The sequence below is a fragment of the Hevea brasiliensis genome, chromosome 9, assembly GCF_030052815.1.
Source record: "Hevea brasiliensis isolate MT/VB/25A 57/8 chromosome 9, ASM3005281v1, whole genome shotgun sequence".
Taxonomy (NCBI): Eukaryota; Viridiplantae; Streptophyta; class Magnoliopsida; order Malpighiales; family Euphorbiaceae; genus Hevea; species Hevea brasiliensis.
In genome coordinates, this window is record NC_079501.1 from 397,968 (window position 1) to 424,545 (window position 26,578).

The following is a 26,578-nucleotide window of genomic DNA, read 5'->3' on the forward strand; positions in this document are numbered from 1 at the left end:
TAGACAATAATTGATTGTTATTATATATATATACACAAAAGAATCGGCTCTGTGTCCCTTAATGCTCTACGTCCCATTCATCCTTCCCATTCATCACGTCATCCCATTCATCCGTCCCATTCATCACGTCCCCACCGGAAATATATATATATATATATATATATATATATATTAAAGTTATTTTTTTTATTATTATTTGATTTTTTTTCTTTTATATTTTGAGTGTGTAGGAGATTCGAATATTTAATCTGTCAGTTGAAATTGTCTCTCTTCCATTGAAAATAACTATTGTCTTGGAGGTTACAGGTGAGTGGTAATTATAGTACTTTTAAAACTCTTTAGCATTAAAATTGTTATTAAATGAAATTTTAAATCAGTATTTTAACAATTATTTTACATGTGAGGTTCTAGAGTTTTATTTTATTATTGAATTTTATTTCGATTTTGATTAAATAATTGATTTTGTCAATTATCTCTGTATTAGAGCCATTAGGATCCTGGGATCAGGCCTTTAGTGTCTTTATATTGATTGATATCTGACTATAAAATTTACTGATGTGTCATACTGAATTTATTTGATATTGATTTGATCTTATTGACTCTCTGAAATTATTGAAATAAATTATTGGAATTGTATTATCAGTTATTATTTGCTATTTAAAATTTTTTATTGATTTTGATTGATTTGTACAATTTGATTTTCTGTTTTGAATTGGTACCTGTGCCCAGTATCTGTTTTTGTTATCTAGCCCCACCGTGTAGACTATCACAGTATTAGGTTGCATTATCGAGTCATGCATCATTGCAGTTTATGGTTTGCATTAATATCATATGCATTGATATCTGTGAAGGAGGAGGAAGGTATCTAATATCTGGTAGCGCGCTTACCATCTGGCCTTTGGTGATGTGGGGTATCATCACCCTGGTGCACTGTACCATAAAATTTTTATTGAATGAATTTCTTTTGTAAATATGTTTTATGAAATTATTTTATTAATGATTTTGATAACATGAGCATGATTTTATTGGATAGAAAATTTATTGCGAAATTAATCAAGCGTTTGCCTGTTCCTATTCTGTTGTGTGCTATAATTATCATTCACTGAGTATTAGTTCAAACCACATTTTCTCTGTCATTATCCTGTTTGCATCAAGAGAATTCAGAGTCGATTCAAATATTCAGTCCATTTTCAGGAGAAGGACAATCTTTGATTTGTTCTTATGGTATGCCCAAATTCATGTTTCTTCAAGCTAATAATTAGTTTAGTTTATTGAACAGTTTAAGTTTTCATTTGAAATCTGTAGAGACTCCGCAGTTAACTTATGGGATATTTATGATGTTTATTCAGTATTTTATTTATTTGGATTTTGTCTATTTTTTGGGATTAGTAAGTGACAATATATTTATTCAAGATACTCTGATAAGGCTTACATAATTTAAAAATACCTAAATTATGTGCCAGTCATGACTCAAAATTTTGGGTCGTGACAGTAAAAGTAGTAAGTGCTACGATCTACTTTTCTAAGGACCGGACTAGAATGGGCCCCGAAAGTGTCGATGACCTTCTCAGTCTCTCAATGAGTTTAAGTTCAAAAGCGATGGCGACCCAGCACGCAGTCAGAGAGAAGGTTTATATTATGAAAAAGGAGATGTCAAAGATGTCTCAAGATGCGATGGCAACACAGAATCAACTCTTTGCCACAAATGCTCGGATCATCAAACTGGAACAACAGGTGAAGTTTCATGAAGAGAGGGCAGCTCATTTGGTAAAGGAGCTTGACGATGTCCAAGTTAAGTTCTCCGAGGAGATCCAAGCGAAGGAAGAGGAGGCTCTGATGAAAGAAGTTGGGGCTTATGTGAAAGCCCATAGTGATCTCTTTGCCGAGCTTGTCAAGTGCTATCCCAACGAGGACTTCGCCTGGCTCGAGGAACTTGCTCTAGGTGCTGAGGTTGAGAGTGAGGAGGAATAAGAGAGAGAGGAGAGAGAGACTATTGAAAATGTACCTGAAGAGCAGGCTAGGGAAGACCCTCCTGCTGAATGACTTTGTATTTTTCTACCTTTTGAAATGAATCAAGTTCTTTTATAATCAATTCTTGATGAGATCGGAAAATATCAAGTCAAGTTTGCTCGAGTACTGAATAGAATTAACTCTTAATCAATTGAATAAAGAGCCTGAGATCAGTTATCAATCATAAAACTTAAAACCACTTAAAGAGATTGGAAAATCATTACACAGGAACATGAGATCGGAAGATCTTGTGACCGAATATTGATTGAAACTTTGAAGCATTTGAAGAGTGATTTGTAAAATTGTAAAGATTTGAAAAATAACTTGAGATCGGGTCTTAGTGGAATTAGGATTGAGACAATTATTTAGAGATCAGATAAGACATTAACTTGGTGAAGATATGTTTGAACAATTCGAGTGAGGTACCTGATCATAAAGCTAACTGCAGTTTGGAATTTTGAAGTATTTGAACACAACCAGATCAAAAAGTACAAAACGTAAGATCGAATGGTCCAAAGATCGGACATCGATATGAACAGGTCAAATAAGGATTAAAAGATCAGGAAAACACCCAAACTTGAGCCTAAACTTGGAATTTGTTATTTGTCTAGGAAATATCTTGGACTATTACCGGTTTAGAGAAAATGATCCGTAGTCAGGTAATTAGTTGAGATCGGATAACATTAAGGCAGTAAATCCATTTAAGAAAGTATTACAACTTTAAGAGACAATTGGATATTAATTACACAAGTTATGTATTTGAGGATCGATCAAAATATAGTGTCTACAAATATTAAAAGAGTATTTCACTATATAGACATTTTATAGAATTCTCATCCAAAATTAAATTAAACATCTTAAGATATGTCACGACCCAAGCTATGGGCCGGACCAACACTAGAACCTGGGCCAGCCTAAAGCCCCCGAGGCCCATAGTAAGTCTAACTATTCCTCAACCCAACTCTAAGGCCCATTGGGCTCAATTTCAAGAATTCAACCGGACAGCATAAAGTGGACCTTTCAATGGGGAGTTTTTGACTCACCCGACCTGTAAACACAATATATAATCAATTGGGGAGCTCAGCTCACCCTCTACATACTCAATGTCATAAAAATAAATGAGAGTCCATCAAACATGCATATAATAATACGTTTACAGTTCCAACATGATAATTATATTACAGACCCAAATCAAATAAATATTTCTAACACATATGAAAATTCTACGAGTTAATAAAATTACACAAACATTTATAAACAACCTGCGAAGGAGAAAAGCAGGTTAACCACAACAAAAATCCTCCTATAGCCTGAAAAATAATGAACAGGAGTGAGCGTTCGACTCAGAAAGTAAAATATCAATTTTAACCATAATCTCTATAACTATCTAAAGCTAATGCACCCTGTAGAGTGAAATGCAACATCAGTAATATTTTCACATCATAATAGCAAAAAGGTAATTTGAAGCACTCACACACCCGATAATGTCAAACACTACATATATGGGAGCTGATCCCTTATACAACTCTTTTATTCCAACCTGTCCCAGCGAAGAACTCAGCTCAGACTTCCACTTAATAAACCAAATCGGGGTCCCAATGAAGAACTCAAGTCGTGCCTACCCCGAAGGACCGAGTCCCAGCGAAGATCTCAAGCTGTGTCTACCCGTCCTATCAATAGCCAACACCACATCACACGCACGTCAACACACGCACACTGCTCCAAATTATCACAACAACATCCATGGCACTTTAACAGTTGTGAATGCAACATAAAATGTGCCTAGAGTTTAACTACATAGATATATACATATAAGTGATGTATGGGCATACTTGAACATATAATAATATCGAAATTACAATTAAAATTAATATTTTACTCAAAGACTTGACAGCAGTCACTGTGACGGCTGGGCGGAGGAAGAAGGCTGTCTCAGCTTACCTGATAATTTTATTACAATCATTTAATAAATTTGGCTCAATACAAACTAAGAAAAAGACCAAAGACGTCTTAAGTCGTGCCGAAAATCCGGCAGAATCTCCCCTATACCTAGGACCTACCCAACCTGCAAATGGGTTTAAAACACACTTCTATATCCACCAACCATACATCCACATCTCAATTACATCACACAGCCCCTCCTGGGCCCATCCAAACAGTCATCAATCACAATATGTAAAATTACAGTTTAGTCCTTATAATTAACCCTTTTTGCAAAAACTATCCAAATAAACTCTAAAAATTCTAAAACTTTCCTCCGCGGTCCTTAGCAATATTACTAGGCTATTGCAAAAAGAATCATAATTTTCTGAGCTACCACGAATATTTTATGGATTTTTAATCCCATTTAAGCATTAGAAAATTACGAAAAAGCAAGATTCAGGTTTACCTATGCCGATTCTGATCTTGGGAACGCACTCGAGACGTCTGAAAATGGTGGGGTAGCCAAAATCTCGATCTAATTCGGAGACTTTTTCGGTAGCCGGTCTGTCTGGCCGGAAATTCATAGACCTGGATAACTGTCGAATTTTTGTGAATTGAAGATACCTACATGAAGCCCACAATACGGGGGTTAGTATAAAATTTTTACGGAATTTTCTAAGCTCATTTAATACTCGGAAAAACACTGCGAAGTTTCGTGGGACTTATCGAAAAACGATGTCGGAAAATTTTGAAATTTATATTGCCGCGAAGCTCTCGACGAGTGGAGCGCTCTGGTACTCTCGGTTTTCTCGTGGGGTTCACGGTTTGCGAGAAATCTAGCCCGAAATTCAAAATAGGCTAAATTTTTCCTGACAAAAATTAGACAAACCGCTCGATGGATTTTGGTGTTCTTGGTGTCTATGAAAAGCTCTCGAGGTGTAGATGTTGTTTGACACAAGACCCGGCCCAATCGGTGGTCGAATTGGCAGGATTTCAGCCGGGAAGTCGAAACAGCGCGCCCGCGCAGAGGGAGCTTCGCGGGTCGTTTCCGGCAGCTTGGAAGGCTGGCCGGCGGTGGGAAGGCGTCGGAGCGGTGCGCCGGCGAGGTGGGGAGGCTAGGGAGGCGGCGGCGCGGCCTGGGGGTGAGGGAGGAGAGAGAAAATGGGAGAGAGAGGAGGAGGGACATGGAAGAAAAGAAGAAGAAGGCCGGTTCGATTCGACCAGTCCGATCTGATTTGATTCGATTGGGCCAGTCCGATTCAAGATTCAAAATTTTAAATTTTACTCTGCCTTGGGATCGAAAACGAGGCCCAAAAATTCTGAAAAAATTCTAGAAAACTCAGAAAAATTTGCAAACTCCAAATAGATTTTTAGTTTTGCCATGTGGTCTTTAAATTAATTTTTAAAAATCATCAAAATTTTATATTTTCGGGAAATCAAACCCGATTTCGAAAATCCAAAAAATTTCAAATAATTTTCTAAAATTTAAATAAAATAAAAATATTAATATTACTCACAAAATAATATATTTAAAATTTAGGGTGTTACAAGATACTTATCGAGAAACCTATTATGACAAATTATTAATTATGTACAAATACCCCAAATCCATTATTGACACAATTTTTTTTTTTTTTTTTTTTTTTATAAGAGGGACAGCCTTTTCATTCAAAAGGAAGCTGGGAACAAACTATCCAACACTAACAAGCATTCAAGTTGTGGGGTGAGAATGGGAAATCAAACCAGAACTAAAAGCACCTTCCCTCACAATATTTGTTACCCAATCTGCACGCCTGCTCTAAGAACATAACAATGAAGTAAACTAGGATAGTTTAACAAAGCAACTCTAAAATCATGAATGATGGCTTCAACTTCCCAAGAAGCTGAAAGGGAAAAAATTAAAAAGATAACTTAACAATCTATAGGGAGTCAGATTTCAAAGTGTAGGAATTTAAGTCTCGACTTATAGGAAAATTTAAAGCTGCTCTAATTGCAAATCCTTCAACTGCAAGAGTTGAAGAGCAGAGAAAGGAAGCAGCACGTCCATCAATAAGACAACCTACAGCATTTCGCATCACCACACCAAAACCTGTAAACTTATAATCAAAAGATGCATCGATATTAAACTTAATAGAACCAGCAGCTAGAGGAGACCAAGATCCCTACCTATCGTTAGATTTAGCATAAGAAGTAAACAGAGAATGCACTTGCGGAGACTCCACATTTTGCATCTCTTCAAGGGCATTTTGTGCCCTTTTAAAAGTTATCACAGATTTAGATTAGTTGACTCAAATATGGCTGCATTTCTTGCTTTCCATATATTCCAACATACAAAGTAGACAATCTAGTCATGATGAGAGAAAAAGTCCAGGAGGTGATGAAACCAGTCTACACAATTAATCACTTGAAAAACCTTGCACAAAATTATTATATTACAATTTAATGTGATTATTCATTAAAATTATTAGTAATTCATATGTAAATAGACATTACTTAATGCTAGAGAGTATCTTATAATTTCCAACCTTCTCAGAAAGCACGAGTATCATTTACATCGAATCAATTTAAGACACTAGTTGAAACTCATCTTCACTGTTCAGTATAGAATCAAACGACAACTAAAACTGGTTCAGGCTCCCAAGTTAAGAGTTTGATGCGAGTAGGTTAAAAAAAAAACTCTAGCCTTGGCATGAGCAAATTGAAATATATATATATATATATATATATATATATATATATATATATATATATATATATATATTTATTTATTTATTTATTTATTACAATTAATGACTAGTTTTCCAATGATTTAATAAAAAAAAGACATTAACATTTAATTATGTCAATGATTGAAATATTTTACTTAAGTATTTTGAGATTTTCTATTAGTCAAGCTCGTTATAATATTTTGATTAAATTACAATTTAGTATAAAAAGTTTAGTAAAATCTATATATTAGTCTTTATATTTTTAAAACTATTTATTTAATCATTGACATTCTAATAAACCTGCAGTTTAGTCGTTGCTATTATTATCACAATTAAGTCACTATTTGTAACACCCCTGATTTTTTATATATTATTATTGGGCTTCGTGTAGGTATCCTCAATTCGCGAAAATTCGACAGTTGTCCGGATCTGTGAATTTCCGGCCAGACAGACCAGCTACCGGAAAAGTCTCCGAATTGGATCGAGATTTTGGCTACCCCACCATTGTTAGGCATCCCGAGCACGTTCCCGAAGTCGGAATCGGCAAAGGTAAACCCGAACCTTGCTTTTTCGTAATTTTCTAGTGCTTAAATAGGATTAAAAATCCATAAAATATTCGTGGTAGCTTAGAAAATTACGATTCTTTTTGCAATAGCTTAGTAATATTTCTAAGGACCGCGGGGCAGAGTTTTATAATTTTTAGAGCTTATTTGAGCAGTTTTTGCAAAAATGATCAATTATAAGGACTAAATTGAAATTTTACATATTGTGATGGATGATTGATTTGATGGGCCCAGGAGGGGCTGTGTGATGTGATTGAGTTGTGGATATATGGATTGTGGATATAGAAGTGTGTTTTGAGCCCTTTTACAGGTTGGGTAGGTCCTAGGTATAGGGGAGACTCTGCCGGATTTTCGGCACGACTTAGGACGTATTGGTCTTTTTCTTTGTTTGTATTGAGTCAAATTTATTAAATGATTGTAATAAAATTGTCAGGTGAGCCGGGACAACCTTCTTCCTCCGCCCAGCCGACACAGTGATTGTCGTCAAGTCTGTGAGTAAAATATTAATTTTAATTGTAATTTCGATATTATTATATGTTCAGCATGCCCATGCATCACTTATATGCATATATTTATGTAGTAAAAACTCTAGGAACGATTTATGTTGCATTGATAACTGTTAAAGTGCCATGAATGTTGTTGCGGTAATTTGGAGCAGTGTGCGTGCGTTGGCGTGCGTGTGATGTGGTGTGGACTATGGATAGGACGGGTAGTCACGGCAGTTCTTCATTGACCCGATCCTTCGAGGGGTAGTCACGGCTTGAGTTCTTCGTTGGGACCCTCGATTTGGTTATTAAGTGGAAGTCCGAAATGAGTTCTTCACGCACCGTGTTGGATTTAAGAGAGTCAGATAGGATCACTCCATATATTATGATTGATGCTACAGGGTGCGTGAGTGCTCCAAATTACCTTTTTGATGCTATGATGTGAATTTATTGCTGATGTTGCATTTCATTCCACAGGTTGCATTAGTTTTAGATAGTTATAGAGATTATGGTTAAAATTGATATTTTACTCTCTGAGTCGAACGCTCACTCCTGTTCAATATTTTTCCAGGCCACAGGAGGATATTTTTGAGGTTAACCTGCTTCCTTTCCTCGCAGGTTGTTTATCAATATTTGTGTAATTTTATTTACTCCTAGAATTTCCGCATGTGTTAGAAATGTTTATTTGATTTGGGTCTGTAAACTAAATTATTATTGTGGACCTGTAAAATTATTATATGCATGTTTGATGGACTGGATGAGGGAGCTGAGCTCCATTTATTTTTATAATGATATGAGTATGTGGAGGGTGAGCTGAGCTCCCCAATTGATGATATATTTTGTTTACAGGTTGGGTGAGTCAAAAACTCCCCGTTGAAAGGTCCACTTTATGGTCGGACTCTGTCTGGTTGATTTCTTGAAATTGGGCCCAAATGGGCCTTAGAGTTGGGTTAATGAACAGTTAGGCTTACTACGGGCCTCGGGGGCTTTAGGCTGGCCCAGGTCCTAGTGCCGGTCCGGCCCATAGGTTGGGTCGTGACAAATGTGGTATCAGAGCTTAGGCTCCAGATTCATAGGGAAAAATCATCTAAGTGTTGGGAAGAGTCTACTAGGAGTCACATGCGGAGTATAGGATTCTGTTTCGTCTTTTCCTGTAATTCTTTGTTTCTAGATTCTATGTATTACCTCGGGAAATATAAGATTACCTCAGTTAGTGTCTTGGTTTTCGTGGAGTACATAGAAATGTGAAATAGAGTTAGTAGACATGTGAGGTCTATCATGAGGATACGTACTCCAAGAAATGTTATATTTTTGTCAGTATGGGTTTAAATGGTGTGCCCATTTCGTGTAAGGCACGAGTACATAAAAGTGAGTCTTAAAAGTACGGTTGCCTTAGATAAGGATGAGGATACCACTACTGGCAGTCATCAGTAGATGACCCGGTCAAAATAAGTTTGTGATAATAGAAGATTCAGGAGAGATAAGAAATTAGGAGACCTAGTCTGTCAGGACGTATCGTAGTAACTATACAATGTTCTCGATGTCCGCCTCCGTAAGTCGCAGATTACTGATCGACATGAGATTATTGTGTAGAGTCGCGTGCATCCCCATGGTGCTCCATAATGAGGGTGTTTGAGATGGCTTCGCTTTGGTATAGCTTATGCGCAATGCAGTTCTCAGATTTGCAGAGGAGTTGGGAACTCTTGGTTAAGAGTCTAGAGTTAAAATATTGAAAGGTCACAGCTTGGGTGATAACTAGAGTCATGACTCGATTACTCCCAAAGATGAGCTAGAGTTACATCAAGAGTTGCCATCGCACTGCAGGTTTTGACTAGTTGCAAAGTAAAGGTGACACTTATAGAGTGAGAATAGTATACCTTGTGTGTATCAGTATGGAATAAAATACAACTCTACTACCTATAGAAGGTCGAAACTATGAATTGATGATTTATAGAGCTATGATATGATAAAAGAGTCATTAACTTGACATGGTTCTGGCAAGGTGGCAGATGTAGTACCTTTGTTGCAGCAAGTTAGGATATAGTCCTATCTATTCATAATGGATCAAGGTTATTAATGATAATGATGACTTATGGAATAGTGTCCAGATGGACTGTAGAGTATGGTAGAGAGTAGTTGGCTCTGTATCCGGAGAGGATACAAGTTCCATTATAGGAATCATATATAATCAGATAATGATGGATGTAAATCCTTTGAATTGGATGACAGGTTTGGGTGCCCGGAATCTTAAGTTTTGGCTAGTTGAGTAAACATGGAAAATAATAATAATAATAATAATAATAATAATAAAATTACTGCAAAATTAGTTCTCGAGGTAGTAAGGGTATTATGTAAGCTAAAGGATAAGAATAGAGATCATACAATAAAAGTATGACTGTAATTTGTTGAGTTCCTTTCTAATTTCAAATTATTCAAAACAATAGTATAATCTAATTATAATAGTGTTAAGAGTAATAAATTAGCGAAGATAAATCACAGAAGGCCAATGGACAAAGAAAGTGCTGAATGAAAGTTTGGACAATTGATTGCAGATGCAATATAATCTAAATGCTAGTGGAAGTGCTAGTTAGAGTGGTCAAAGGACCAAATCTGAGTAGCACAGACATATGATAACGCGATAGAGACTCTGAAAGATATAGTTAGCAAGTACAGCTATTATGTTAGGAAAAAGAATGGAACCAGGGATAGAATAGTCAAGTTCTATTTTGGGTAAGACAAAGGAAATAAATGAAAGGACAACCTAAAGAGCGCATAATAAAAGGAACAAAGTTAAGATATAGGATAGGCTAAGTGTTATTCTTGACAAGGAGAATGACAAGGATGGAAAACTCAAAATGGGACCACATTAGTGAGAAAAGTGATGGAGGTATGGAATGCAATAATAATGAGTAAATGTTAGAAGGTGTGCGATGGTATTGCGGACTACCTAAATAGGTAGAGAAAGAGAAGTTAGTAAGCAGTAAGTTGAATAAAAGTCAGTCTAAGGGATCAAATAGGTATGATGAGAGGAAAAGAATGATAGATAATGACACATAGGTTTTAGGTTAGACTTTTGAGATAGTGAGAAGGTAGTTAGAGGTTCGTTATGAATGTCAGGCAAACATTTTTAGTGTGATCAACAGAATCACTTTGTAGTGAAGCAATAACAACAGGACAATAGTAGGGGTAGAACGAAAAGTGACAAGTCTGGATGGTTATAAATCACTAGAAAGTTCAAGGATCAAATTAATGACCCTAGATAAGGGTGGAATTTGTGTTGGAAGAATTTATTAGCGAGAGAAATCTTTCAGGAATCAACAAAAGTTAAGGGCACAATAAAAACGATGATAGATATGAATCATAGGTCGAGTATAAGTAAAGTTAATAAATTATAAAATATTATGTCAAGAAGGAAAATGGTACGGTAAAGGGTTCATGCAGATGATACCTTATAGGTAGAGCATAATTGTGCTAGGAGATGATGAAATTTGGAGAGAAAGACAAAGAAACTTAGGTGAAACGTTATAATATGACAATCGGGTGTAGTTGAATATAAGAGGATATTTTCTTTCTTTTCAAGTTTAGCTTGTGCTTTTGGTTCTAGAAGGTTATATAAGGAACAGAAACTGAGTCAAGGAGACCTAGTTATTGAGAGTTTGGTAGGCACAAATTCATACATAATTTCCTGATATGAGAATGACAGTAAGTGCATACCTAGTATTAAGTATGAAAGGACAAACAGAGTAATGACAGGAGTTAAATTGAGTTAGCTACTAAGGCTTGCAACTGTTTTAAACTATAAGCTAGAGGAAATACTAATTGTGGATGAGTTTCAATAGATGAAATTATTGCTAATGGGTAATTTGAGGTTGAAGTTTGGAAAGTTGTGGGCAGTATATGTGATTATATTAAAGAGAATAAACACGTGAAGTATCTTATTTAGAATTAAGGCATGACACACATTTCCCACGGCCGTGTTAGTTCAGATGGAACTTATAGTTTCTGGAGCTCCTATCCATCCAGGATAAGCAATTTCCTACTAAGGCTGGTAGGGAATGATAATGTTCTGATAGTTAAGTTGGGAAAGGGGTTACAAAAACAAATTTTCTATGGTTAATTATAAGTGTTACAAAAGGTGAAGAATGTGCTGGCAGGAGTAAGCCGTAAGGTTAGAATTTTCGAAGTAATGGAACTAGTAATCAAGATAAGACTAAGAAATAAAAAGAAAGTTAAAGTTGATGGTGGGATAGACGTCTTTGAAGGAAAAGGTGTAAGGATGAGATAGGACTAAAATTAAGGAATAAGTACAGCAGGTTGAAAAGATACCAACAATACCAAAAATAGGAAAAGGGAAGTGGATAAGATGCAAAGGACAGGAAGAGAGCTCGATAGAGTCAGTTATAATAACGAGGATAAGGAGTGTCTAACCACCGCCTGTTAACACTACCTATGAGCGGTGAAGGATATACCGTGGTAATCGTGGACGCCCAGAGTTGGCCTAGGGTGTGTTTTGATGTGGAATGGAAAAGTAGTGGCTTATGCTTCAAGGCACCAAGAGGCATAAGGTAACTATCCGACCTTTGATTTGGAAATGGCGGTTGTAGTCTTTGCACTAAAAATCTGGAGACACTACCTGTATGGTGAAGTGTGCGAGATATACACCGACCATAAGAGTTTGAAGTACATCTTCCAACAGAGGGATTTAAACTTGAGACAGAGGAGATGGATGGAGCTTACGAAGACTATGATTGCACCATCCAGCACCACCTGGGAAGGCCAATGTAGTAGCAGATGCTTTAAGCGTAAAATCTTCCGCGCTTTGGCGCACATTTCAGCAGAGAAGAGACCGTTGATTCAGAAAGTACATGAGTTGATGGATCAAGGTTTAATCCTAGATTTTTCAGATGAGGGGGTATTGTTGGCTCATTTTTTAGTGAGGCCAAACTTACGGGACAGAGTTAGATTTTCCAAAGACGAGACCAACAATTAATGAAGATCATAGAAAGAGTACAAAGAAGGTGAAGGTGGTGAGTTTGGATTTGCCAATGATGGTGCCCTAGTGCAAGGTTCTAGGATATGTGTGCCCGATGTGGACAATCTCGTAAATGAAATCATGCGAGGCACACTATACACTGCATAATGTCCACCTGTGTTCCACCAAGATGTACCATGATGTGAAAGATAGCTATTGGTGGAATGGCATGAAGAGAGACATAGCAGACTTTGTGTCCAAGTGCTTGACTTGTCGAAGGTGAAGTTTGAACACGAGACCGCCGTGAAGTTGCAAGAGCTCCCTATCCCGTAATGGAAGTGGGAAATGATTTCTATGGATTTTGTGACTGGGTTGCCTCGTACCACGCGAGGATATGATTCGATATGGGTAATTGTAGACCGCCTAACCAATCAGCTCATTTCTTGCCTGTGAAGACTACATATTCTGTTGCACAGTACGCCCGACTCTATATTCGAGAAATCGTCAGATTGCATGGAGTTCCAGCTTCCATAATATCTGACAGAGGGCCCCAGTTCACTTCTCGATTTTGGAGAAAGTTGCAGGAGGCACTTGGCACACAGTTGAACTTCAGTACGGCTTTCCACCCTCAGACAGACGGACAGTCCGAAAGGACAATCCAAACACTGGAAGACATGCTTCGCATGAGTGTTTTGGATTTTGGAGGTCAATGGGATGATCAGCTAGCTTTGGTGGAGTTTGCCTACAACAACAGTTACCATTCCAGCATAGGGATGGTACCCTATGAGGCACTATATGGAAGAAAGTGTAGGTCTCCTCTGTGTTGGACAGAAATGGGAGAAGCGAAGGTGCATGATATAGACCTAGTGCAGTACACTTCAGAGATAGTTCCTTTAATCAGGGAACGATTGAAAACAGCTTTCAGTAGGCAGAAGAGTTATGCAGACCCCAGACGGAGGGATATGGAGTTTGCAGTAGGCGACTATGTATTCCTGAAGGTTTCTCCGATGAAGGGAGTCATGAGATTTGGAAAGAAGGGCAAGTTGGCACCTCCGTATATTGGACCTTTTGAGGTTACTGATAGAGTTGGAGCAGTTGCCTACCGGTTGGAGCTACCACCCAACCTTTCTCACGTTCATCCCGTGTTTCACATCTCCATGCTCAGGAAATACATTCCAGATCCTTCTCATGTACTACAACCAGATGTAATAGAGCTAAAAGAGAACTTGACATTTGAGGAGCAACCTGTAGCCATAGTAGACTACCAAGTGAGACAGCTAAGATCAAAACAGATCCCTATGGTTAAGGTTTTGTGGAGGAGCCAACAAGTGGAAGAGTTTAGCACGAAATCTATATATTAGTCTTTATATTTTTAAATGTGTAATCATGTACTTTATTAAACCTGCAGTTTAGTCATTGCTATTATTATCACAATTAAGTCACTATTTGTAACACCCCTGATTTTTTATATCTTATTATTGGGCTTCGTGTAGGTATCCTCAATTCGCGGAAATTCGACAGTTGTCCGGATGCTGAATTTCCGCCGAACAAACCACTAGGAAAAGTCTCCGAATTGGATCGAGATTTTGGCTACCCCACCATTGTTAAGCATCCCGAGCACGTTCCCGAAGTCAGAATCGGCAAAGGTAAACCCGAACCTTGCTTTTTTCATAATTTTCTAGTGCTTAAATAGGATTAAAAATCCATAAAATTTTCGTGGTAGCTTAGAAAATTACGATTCTTTTTGCAATAGCTTAGTAATATTTCTAAGGACCGCGGGGCAGAGTTTTATAATTTTTAGAGCTTATTTGAGCAGTTTTTGTAAAAATGATCAATTATAAGGACTAAATTGAAATTTTACATATTGTGATGGATGATTGATTTGATGGGCCCAGGAGGGGCTGTGTGATGTGATTGAGTTGTGGATATATGGATTGTGGATATAGAAGTGTGTTTTGAGCCCTTTTACAGGTTGGGTAGGTCCTAGATATAGGGGAGACTCTGCCGGATTTTCGGCACGACTTAGGACGTATTGGTCTTTTTCTTTGTTTGTATTGAGTCAAATCTATTAAATGATTGTAATAAAATTGTCAGGTGAGCCGGGACAACCTTCTTCCTCCGCCCAGCCGCCACAGTGATTGTCGTCAAGTCTGTGAGTAAAATATTAATTTTAATTGTAATTTCGATATTATTATATGTTCAGCATGCCCATGCATCACTTATATGCATATATTTATGTAGTAAAAACTCTAGGCACGATTTATGTTGCATTGATAACTGTTAAAGTGCCATGAATGTTGTTGCGGTAATTTGGAGCAGTGTGTGTGCGTTGGCGTGCGTGTGATGTGGTGTGGACTATGGATAGGACGGGTAGTCACGGCTTGAGTTCTTCGCTGGGACCCGATCCTTCGAGGGGTAGTCACGGCTTGAGTTCTTCGCTGGGACCCTCGATTTGGTTATTAAGTGGAAGTCCGAGCTGAGTTCTTCGCTGGCACCAGGTTGGATTTAAGAGAGCTGTATAGGGGATCAGCTCCCATATATTATGATTGATGCTACAGGGTGCGTGAGTGCTCCAAATTACCTTTTTGATGCTATGATGTGAATTTATTGCTGATGTTGCATTTCATTCCACAGGTTGCATTAGTTTTAGATAGTTATAGAGATTATGGTTAAAATTGATATTTTACTCTCTGAGTCGAATGCTCACTCCTGTTCAATATTTTTCCAGGCCACAGGAGGATATTTTTGAGGTTAACCTGCTTCCTTTCCTCGCAGGTTGTTTATCAATATTTGTGTAATTTTATTTACTCCTAGAATTTCCGCATGTGTTAGAAATGTTTATTTGATTTGGGTCTGTAAACTAAATTATTATTGTGGACCTGTAAAATTATTATATGCATGTTTGATGGACTGGATGAGGGAGCTGAGCTCCATTTATTTTTATGATGATATGAGTATGTGGAGGGTGAGCTGAGCTCCCCAATTGATGATATATTTTGTTTACAGGTCGGGTGAGTCAAAAACTCCCCGTTGAAAGGTTCACTTTATGGTCGGACTCTGTCCGGTTGATTTCTTGAAATAGGGCCCAAATGGGCCTTAGAGTTGGGTTAATGAACAGTTATGCTTACTACGGGCCTCGGGGGCTTTAGGCTGGCCCAGGTCCTAGTGCCGGTCCGGCCCATAGGTTGGGTCGTGACACTATTAGTCTTAGCAAAAATAATAAAAATGTCATTTACTATATTTTATATCTGTAATAATTTAATTTTTAAGATTTGATAAAACTTATAGATTAATTCTAAGATTTATTAAATCTACATATTAGTCTATATATTTTTAAAACTCACCTATTTAATCATTAATATTTTAAAAAACCTATAATTAGTCTCTCTATCCAATTTTATATCCAAATTAGAATCAATTAAAAAAAATCAAAATGTCAATTATTTATAAATTTCAATATGAAACAAAATAATTAGTGAGGTTTTGATTCATCAACAAATAGTCCCTGATGTGAAAAAATTAAAAATTTTAATTGTTTAAATTTTTAATTTTATAAATTAAAATTTATAAATTTCATGTTAAATATATACGTTTATATGCAATTGAGATTATATATATATATATATATATATATATATATATTATAATGGTGTATTATATATAATTTAATATTATTTTTTATTTCTCTTTGTTTTCTTAATAATTTTAAATATAAATAAATTAAATTATTTTATAATTTTTAATTTTAAAGTGTACTAATATATTATATAATATATTTAATTCTTAATATATGTAGTGGTGTACTTCATAGGTATTAATATTATATGAGTAAGAAATAGTTAAAAGGTATATTATGTAATATACTTGTATCACTATATTATATTAATATGTTTAATTATATATGTATATTATAATTAAATATTATATATTTAAATAGTTAAAATGCATGTTACATGATATATATATATATATATATATATATATATATATATATATATATATATATATATATATATATATAACTAATTGTAAAGGTTAAATGGCAATTTGAGTATTTTTTTTAGTAAAAATAAATACATAAAATTATTTAAAAAATTAAAATTTAAATCAGAATCGCAAAGAACTGAGATGAAATCAAAGTATTAAATAATTAAATCAAATTAAAATAAAATAGAAAAGAATCAAATCAACTCCGTTTAAGTAGTTTACGCTTAACCGGTTTCAAGTTAGGATAAAGGAGGAGAGTTGTGGTAGGTGACAATCAGCGTAAAAATTTCGTCACATCTTATAATGTGGATTAGAGAAAAAGTATAAGTAGTACCAATTGAGAATAAATTGAGAGAAGGGATATTGATGTGGTTTGGTCATGTGAAGCGTAGACATACAGAGGCTCTAGTTAGACAAATAGAGTACATTAAGGTAGAGGATAGAAAGAAAAAAAATGGGTAAACTTAAATTGACTTGGAGGAGAGTAGTACAACAAGACCTAGAAGCATTACACATTTCAAAGGATTTAACTCAAAATTATTTAGAGTGAAGGAAGAAAATCTATATAGCCGACCTCAAATTTTTGAGATAAAGACTTAGTTGAGTTGAGTAAAGAATCGAATCTAAATCAAACCAAAATTTCAATTAGTTACAATTCCTAGACAAATTATGAATTGATACCGCCCATCTTTCACTTTTTTTTTTGACCGACTCCTCCCCATCTGCTATTTCACAACCAAAATCTCTTTTTTATCTACTATTTGCAAGTCCATACACAATAACCAGAGGTTATTCAATTCATTTTAGACTCAGAAATAAGAGAAGGTAAAGGATTATAGGACCTTGTGTTAAGGGAGATGAAGCCATCTTAATTACAAATGGAAAACTAGCTGTCTTTAAGATATAAATTAACTTATTTATGTAATTTTATGTCTTAAATAGGAAGTCAATTCAAATGTGCAATTAGAATATCAACTTAATTATTCTAAGAGAGACATTTTAATTAAAAATTGAAAATATAAAATCAGCTATCTTAATTGAAAATAGAAGATAATTTCACTGTGTAATTTTAAAAAATACAATTAAAGTTTTTAATTTACGATTTGAGTCAATTTAAAATATACAATTTTACAAAAGAAAATTAAAATTTTTAATAACTTAAATTGAGTTAAATCTACTTTTAAAAAAATAAAAGTAAAATTTGAGTAATATGTAAGGTGGACCCATAATTTTGATATAATTTGGTTAAAGTTAAAAAAAAAAAAAAAAAATCTCATCTGTCTACACATTACTCGATAATAATTTAAATTTAAATTTTTATTTTTTTATTCGACATAAATTAAGTAAACTTTAATTGATTAACTTATTTATTTTCTTTATATATTAGCAAAAATTTTAGCTAGCATATATTTATCAATAGTATTTGACTTAAATCAAAATAATTGCTTGAATTAAAATAAAGATATAAGAAATTCTGTAAATAAATATTTTTAAAAATAAAATTACAATTTTTAACTCAAAAAATAATTAGTAAAAATTTTTTTTAATATACATGATAATAGAAAATAATGTAAACGCATTAAGTAAAAAATATAATTAAAAGTTGAATACCTCTAAAATAAAAATACAATTTTCTAGCATATTTGATAAAGTTGAAAATGTCGCATGAATTTAATATTTTAATATGAGTTTTTAATATATTAGTTTTTTTATTTCTTAATTATAGTAACAAGTCTCATAAAAATTGAATTTATAATTAAAATGAAAATTTTAAATAAAATTATTATTTTTTAATTATCTCAATTGTCAATTAATGAAAAATATAAGTGTATCAAATTTTAGTTAATAATTTTGAGTTTTTAGCTTTTATATATATATATATATATATATAGTATTAATAATTATTTAATTATATATTTATATGTTAATATTAATTATAAAAAAATAATTTATATATTTTTTTAAATAAAAACTTAAATTTTAAAAGTCTATATGTAATATGTGTGTGTTTAAGTGTCAAGATCTCTTATATTCTGAACGTTCAGATTACGGACTCCAGGTTAGTCGAGAGCATGGAAGAAAGTGATCCCAAATAGAGAGTCACCCAAGACTTCATGCAGTCCCACCCTCCTATTTCTTTTTCTATCCCTCCAAAACTCACCGTTAACTTCGTGCTCCCCTATGCTTCTGAGTTGTCCACTAAAGAGATGAGTGCGTAATCCATTTTATTTTATTGGTAAGTGAATTGGATTACAAATGTGAATCAGCGCGAATGCATAGTTTTCTATTTTGTGAAATAGAAAAATATATTAAAAGAAAATAATGAATCTGTATAATTATATAAATTTTTGTTACATAAAGATTTATATCAGATATATTTATATAAAGAGTTAAGTCTTTTAGCTAAAAGTGGTCATATTAAATATTTAAATAGCAAACCTTTTTAAGGAAGTTGTTATTGATTAGAATAGTAATAAAAATATTACCATTTTACATTGATTTTCGAACTTCTTTTAAAGATATTGTCAATCTTAACAATTTGGAACATTATTATGAATTATTGTTATAATTCATGTCAACAACTTATGATTAATTCGAGGAACAGAGAAACAAATATGGAGATTCTATAATTGGATGAATATGGGTTAGAATCAATGTTGAGTTTTATTTTTTTTTTTCTTTAATTCTGTCTCCATCAATGTGAATAAAAATTTGTCCTCTTCTTTGATTGTCTGGTTGATTAGGACAGAAATGCTATATTAATTTAGGAAAAGTTGATTAGGAAACAACTTATCTGAATTATTTTCTGCATTTTTGAGCTTCTTGGATGTTTTTACTTCATTCCATTTTAACAATTTTATGGCTGAGTTTTCTAAGCACTTAGAATATAGCTTCTTTTTTTTTTTTTTCCTTGTTTTTTGTATCATGGTTGAATCTTGATCTCATACTATAGCAATTTTGCTCTAAGCAGGCCGAATGGAGAAAATTTCTTCTATCTAGCTGGTGAATTAGGTTGGTTAGACTCATACATAGTCGTGTTGAAATGAACTCAATGGTAAATCAATGGCAACCCTTGTTTTAAATTTCATGTAGAATTAACTGTTAGAGATTGGTAAATGCCTAGTGCATTTCCACAATCAAGCTCTAAATTTTTTTCATACTTGTGTATTATTACTGTGCTTGGTGGAAGTTACTATAGGAATTTATGAGAGTTCTTAATCCTGTTGCTGTTCAACGCATTCTGATCGTAAAATTCTCAGACATTATTTTACTTCTCATTGAGTATCTGCTAATGTGAAGTGAACATAACGGTTTCCTTTTACTCCTTTCTTATTCCTGTAGTTCACTCTATGAACCTAATACAGATATAGACTTCTGTTGTAAAATTTACTTCTTCAAAGGGATTCTACTTATGACCTAAAACAAGCTTGATTTGGCATTTCTATTATCATGCACCCTTCTGCCGGACTTCTACTGTGGCACTCCTTTTCTCTTTCCCCTGCCATTTTCCCTCTCTCTTTGAGTGACTGTCTTTATAGTATGATTGTATCTGTTAGAAAAACTCCTTAAAATCATAGAGCTAAAGGTAATATCTCATGACCATCAAGTGTTACTTTCCTCAAATTCTTTGTGCAGGTTGACGTGGTCATAACTCATGCAACAACAGGGCAAATGGGTGTTCTTACTGCACAAGTATCAACAATTGCAGAGTTGAAACCTGGGGTGTTATATGTGCATGAAGGGAATGAAGTGACAAAGTATTTTGTTGGCAGTGGCTTTGCATTCATCCACGCAAACTCTTTTGCAGATATAATTGCTGTTGAGGGTGCGCCACTTGATCAAATTGATGCCAGCCTAGTGCAAGAGGGAGTTGCAGATTTTAACCAGAAGCAGGGCTCTGCCTCAACTGATCTGGAGAAAGCTGAAGCCCAAATGGGAGTTGATGTGCTTAGTGCTCTTAACACTGCGCTCACAGGCCGAACTGCAATTAGTGTTGAGAGCACTATGCACACCAAATTATGCCCACTGTGCTGAAGCCCAAATTGGAACTGTGTATCACCTAACTTAGGGCCTGTTTGGTTTAACTATTGAATCTGTTGATAGGCATTAGGCGATACATATTCATAATGATGGTGATAATCGATAGCTAATGATAGCTGTTTTATGTTAAGTGTTTGGTAAAATTATATTTAGCTGTTGATGTTAATACGTGAAATGACTAATAAGAATATATATCATATAATTTATTTAATTTTTAAATAAATATAAAATTATAAATTTATTACATTATATTATTTATTTTATTATTAAATTAAATATATAATTATTAAATTAATATATTATATTATTTAAATAAATATATAATTATTAATCTATTATATTATATCATTTATTTTATTATTGAAATAAGAAAATAATTATTTTTTAAGATAATTAAATAATTTTAAAAATATAGATAAAATAATAAAATAATTATTATTGTTAATAGAAAAAATTATAATTAATTTTAAGTTTTTAGATATAAATAAATATTTTATATTTTATGTTATTAATAAAAAATATTTTAACAAAGTTAAAATACTAATAATATTAATTTTTAAGTTAAATAAAAAGGATAATATGGTCAAAATAAAAAATAAAACCAAATCAGCTATCACCGGTGATGAAAGCAATTTCTAAAAATAGAGTGATACAAACCGCAGTGATGGGTATCATATCGATTCTTGTTAGCTATCATTTCTATTTTTGAGCTTGCCAAACACTATAATTTATCTATTTGGGTGTCCATCAGTTATCAGCTACACCCAACAGGTAAACCAAACACCCCCTTAATAAATGTAATTAAAAAATTATAATGTGGTATAATTTTTTTATTTTTATTTTTTTTATATTTATTATATAAAAATTAATTTATCATATTAAATATGAATTTTAATTTAAATATTTTTAAAAATTTCAATTATTAAAATCTTATATTATACAAAATATTAATAATTATTAAAATTTTTTTTTACTGAAAATTTTACAATTCTAAAGTTTATGTTGGTCATAATATCTCTAAAAATTAATTATTTTTTAAATAAATTTGTTATTAAATTAGAAAAAAGTGAATGCAAAATAGATCAAGCTCTGTTAAACATGTAAGTTGAGAGTACTAAACGAAAAAATAAACCCATCCTCGTGTATGCCCCAAAACTTACGTGATACTTATGTCCCAAAAGCAGCCAAATTTAATATAAATAAATAAAGAGTAAAAAAGAGAAAAATGTGTCACATTTACCACTGCAAGATCTCTGAGAAGTGGTGGGCCTTTTAGTCCCAAAATAAAAGAAAAGGCGGCTCTTGTTAATTTCTAAATCTATTTTGTGTTTTTCTAAACCATCTTGCGAATTAATTATTTATAGATTACTTCAAGATATTGCTTGACATCTAGCTTCTTCTATAGTCAAAAAAAAAAAAAGAAAGAAAAACTTAAGTAGTATCTTTAACATTGTGTTTGAATTGAAGAAAAATAAGGTAAGAAAGAAAATTTGAGTGAAAAATAATTTTATTATTTATTTATTTATTTATATTTAATCAAAAAATAAAAAATAAAAAAATAAAATTTTGAAAGAAAAATAAAAGTTAGATTTCACTCATATTTTTTATTCAAATTAAGAGAAAGTAAAATAAAAATATTTAAAATTATTAAAATATTTTCATATTTTCTTTCTTTTAACCATTTAAAGATAAAATTATAATTTTATTATTAAAAAAAATAATTTTTCTCCAAATATTTTTCCTCTTAACCCAAATAACATTCTTTTATTTTCCATATCTTTAATCATTACAGCTGAGCCGTCACTTTATCCATGTCTCTTCTTACCAAAAGAAATCCCTTATACTCTTCGAGCTCCATTACTCATAATAATGCATCAATAACATAATAAATGAGCTGTTCCAAAAAAAAAAAAAAAACAATGAAATATAAATATTTAAAAATCAGGCTTAAGTAAATTTTAAAAAGCATAAATGAAAATTTAGAAAAGTAAAATAGTCGCACAAGATGTACAATATTATTATAGATAGAGTCTATTTGTTATTATTCTTAATTTACTATTTAATTTTTTTAATTATAAAATTTTTAAAATAAATATTTTAAAAAATATTTTTTAATCTAAAATCTCAATATCAAAAATTGAGGGCGTATTTATTTGTTTTTTCTTTTAAATCTGTTTGATAGGCAGTGTTGAATGTTTATAACTGGATGGGTCATTTCACGTAATTAAATTATAAAGATCCGTACCGGCGGCCCCCTCTTACTCCGTGGAAAAAAAAAATTCCAGCTTTATTTTTTCTTTGTTAAACAAATTCAGCCTGATGATAAAATGGCGGAAAAAAAATAGTACCCACGGACGCCAGTCTGAGCGCGGCATATCTCCTTGACCACGGAAAGCACTGTCATTTTAGCAGGCCACATGCTCATGCTCCGACGTGTGGGGAGACGCCAGTAATTTTACTCAACATCAATTATTTCATAGAGTTTATTCTATAATAATAAAATGAATCTAAAAAATTTTGATAATTAAATAATTTTTTTAATTTTAATTTTAGTAATGATATAGTATGCTATCCCCTTTTACTGTGTAATTTCTCAGCCGTACCACCCAAATAATTGAGCCCATCATCGATTTCCCGTCGTGGCAGCTTCTCTACCGTTGATCTGATATACCTCAAGTATCGCGAGCTTTCCCAATAAATGACAGCATTTCTTTTTGTAATGAGTTGCCACGTAGATGGAGCCTTTTATGATGTAGCGTTGCGCTGGTTAGTGTGGTAACCCCATGAGCCCGCACGTGTGAAGAGAGACGTTTGAGCGAGGGACACGGGAATTGGTTGTGGGGCCGATAGACATGGACCTTGAAAGTAGAGCCAGCTTGATGTTGCATCAGGTGGGTCCCAGATTCCATGGCGTTTTGTTGGTTTTATTGGGTGGTCGTGGGGCCTACATCTACTCAACTCCAAGTTCGTTTTTATTGTTGTTTATGGGATTGTGGGGCCTCTCATCATCAGGTCCACGGTGGCAGTAACTGACAAGTGGTCCACTGGCTGTGGGACTGAAATCAAATTTTCAGTTGCCATCCTGCTCCTCCGACTATATACAAATCACCAAGCCCTTCCCGAAAATATTTCGATTCCTGTTAGCAAAGTATAAATGAAATAGTACGAGCTCAGCTTCAAATTGTTCACTAATTCTGTTCTATCATAGATATCAAATAAAAATATTTTATTTAAAGTAATATATATATATATATTAATACAATTTAGGGCTAAAAAATATTTAAGCATATTTGAGCTCAATATTATTTTAATTTATCCCACTTAATATGTTGAAAAACAAAGATGGAGCATGATTGCAAATAAATTTGATTTTAGGTAGAAACTTGAACGTCCTAGAAAAGAAATACCACTTTATAAAAAAAGAAAAAAGGGCACCAAATGATAAAATATACAAAAAGTAGTAAGTAGTAGTGGTCAAGAAATAAGTAACTTTCCAGAAAGATGAGAGATGCATGCACTAAATACCATTCGTCAATAGAAAACCAGTACCACCCCTTGGATTCCGTGAGATGGCCGCTGGTTTTAATATATTTACTTTACCCTACCTGGGAATTCTTTTTTTATCTTATTTTCTTTCCGACCAATCAAATTCATTTTTCATACTAAAGCAAGGAACGTGGCTGCCGTAGACCACCTATACATAGTGGTCCATCCACTACCTGATTCTTTTGAAGTCTACTTTATATACATCCACTGCCCTGCTGGGTTTTGTCCTCCGTCCCAGAATTGCTTTCTCCTCCTTCTCCTTTTCACTTCTGCTCGCCAGAGCTGTAGGCATCGTTTTCTTTCATTCTTTTACATAAAAGATCGATCTCATGTCTTACTACGGTCACGAGCCTTACTTCCTCGAAGCGTGCTTTCTTTGCCGGAAACCTCTTGGTTGCAACTCTGACATCTTCATGTACAGGTTAGATAGCCCTCGTTCCCTTTTTCTCTGCTCTGTTTGGTTGGCTATTTTAATTTATTTTCTGATTGGAATTGGAATTGAATTTTGCAGAGGGAATACCCCGTTTTGTAGCAAAGAGTGCAGACAAGAGCAGATAGAGATGGATGAGTCGAGGAAGAAGAAGAACTGGAAACTGTCCTCTTCTTCTAGTAGATCTCTGAGGAAATCGGAGGCAGAGGAGAATTCCCCCAATAAAACTGTACGGACAGGCACAGTTGTTGTTGCTTAAGGAATACTAATTAACTAGGCCACAAGCGGCTAAGCCAATTTAGAATTTTCATAATCCAATGTAAAAGAATTGCGGATGTTCATTCTTCTTCATCTGTAAAGAAGTAATGAGTGATGGGCGGGGGCTAATTAAGCTTTGAGAGATGGAAAGGAAGCAAGGCCCATCGCTTTTTTTTTTTTTTAATTATCTTTTTTTATTTAAATTGGTGGTTGAAATGTTCATAAAGATGGATGTGGATGGATATTTTGTATTGCCGAAGGAAAATTCTGAGGCTGTGAAATCAAAAAGAGCGTCGATCCATTATTTTGTCCACCATTTTTTATTCCGCTTCCACATACGTACTACAATAATGTCACTATTTCAAATGATGCTTTCTCCGTTCTCCATTTCTTCTTCCCTCCCATGCGCTGCAATGAAGTTTTGGACAAGATGGATTGATTGAAGCTTTTCAAAATAAATAAATAAATAAAAGGAAAAAAAAATATGATTTTGCCTTCAATTGCTTTGCATACATAAAGAGATGTTTAAAAGGGTCTTTCTTTTTTTGAAAGATGTTCAAAAGGTTTAACATAAATGAGTGCAAGTTTGCTTATAGCTTATGCTGAAGTGTATACAAAAATTAAAGGTTAATCATTTATACTTTTTTTTTTTCAATAATTAGGTATTTATTTTCATTTGTTGTATTAAGTGGCTCTGTAAGAGCAATTAAAACCCATAAAAATAACCGAGAGGTTCAACAAAGCTCTAAAAACATCTAAACAACGTTCGCATCAGGCTTCAAAGAGAATGCTTTGCAATTGCAAGTTGATATAGAAGTTCCTCACTTTTATTTTATTTAATAATTTTCCAAAAGTGTCATGTAAATTATTAAAAATTATAAATATTAGCATATATCTTATAAAAATCAACAGAAGCTTAATATGTTAAAAAAAAATTAAGAAAAAAATATAAATAATAAATGATGAATTTTCTAAATATAAAGACGTGGGATTCAAGTATTTAATAGATGTGTCTTATTAAACATTTTGTATCTTAAATTTATAATGGACTGATCTAATCAATACATGAACTAATAATGATTTTGGTGTGCTATGCTATAAGCATCATCAGATCATTTCATAAAGTGAGTTAGAAAATGATGTGTTGAATGAGGGAAGACAAAAGGTAACTGCTAGTATTATAAAGGAATTTTTGATTTAGTAGAGCAATTTTTGTTTTATTGAAATAAGCATATTTCATTTATAAAGAGTGAAATATATGATTCAAACCAATTATAAAGGCCCTATACTTAGATAGTCTAACTAAAACACTAAAACTCATGCCCTTCTAAAATCATGCCCTCACTAAAAACCTTAAACATATAGGGTAAGCAAACCTGAATACATCAAACCCGGCAAAAAGAAGGAGCACTCGTCGCCTTACTAGGATTTTCTATCCAGCTATCGCAAAGACAGCCACTTAAGGTCGTTTACAGAGTTTGTTTTGACAGAGTGAGGAAAGGTTTTATAAAATAAAATAACGAAAGATAAGGTAGCCATGTCTCCAAACTCCAAACTTACCAATTTAATAAGTTGAAAAAAATGAGGGTTTAAGATATTTTGAAATCTTTAAAGACTTTATGTTCTTTAAGAAACTTTTCTTCTAAACAAATATG

General features: G+C 33.5%; 1 protein-coding gene and 1 pseudogene across 1 annotated transcript; both read left to right on the forward strand.

Moving 5' to 3' along the window:
* Window positions 1–13,571: 13,571 nt before the first annotated feature.
* LOC131183402 (ATP synthase subunit delta', mitochondrial-like) lies at window positions 13,572–20,683 on the forward strand (annotated as a pseudogene).
* A 3,755-nt stretch (window positions 20,684–24,438) lies between these two features.
* Window positions 24,439–25,236, forward strand: LOC110663928 (FCS-Like Zinc finger 3). The gene is made up of 2 exons (XM_021823422.2): window positions 24,439–24,656; window positions 24,747–25,236. Exons 1-2 carry the CDS (start codon window positions 24,565–24,567, stop codon window positions 24,922–24,924), a joined length of 270 nt encoding a protein of 89 aa, XP_021679114.1. The 5' UTR covers window positions 24,439–24,564; the 3' UTR covers window positions 24,925–25,236.
* Window positions 25,237–26,578: the final 1,342 nt, after the last annotated feature.

Excerpts from the sequence above, each read along its gene's own strand:
- LOC110663928 (XM_021823422.2), top strand. The coding sequence starts at position 24,565 with ATGTCTTACTACGGTCACGAGCCTTACTTCCTCGAAGCGTGCTTTCTT. Across the intron at positions 24,657-24,746 it reads TCTGACATCTTCATGTACAG|AGGGAATACCCCGTTTTGTA; the intron begins GTTAGATAGCCC and ends TGAATTTTGCAG.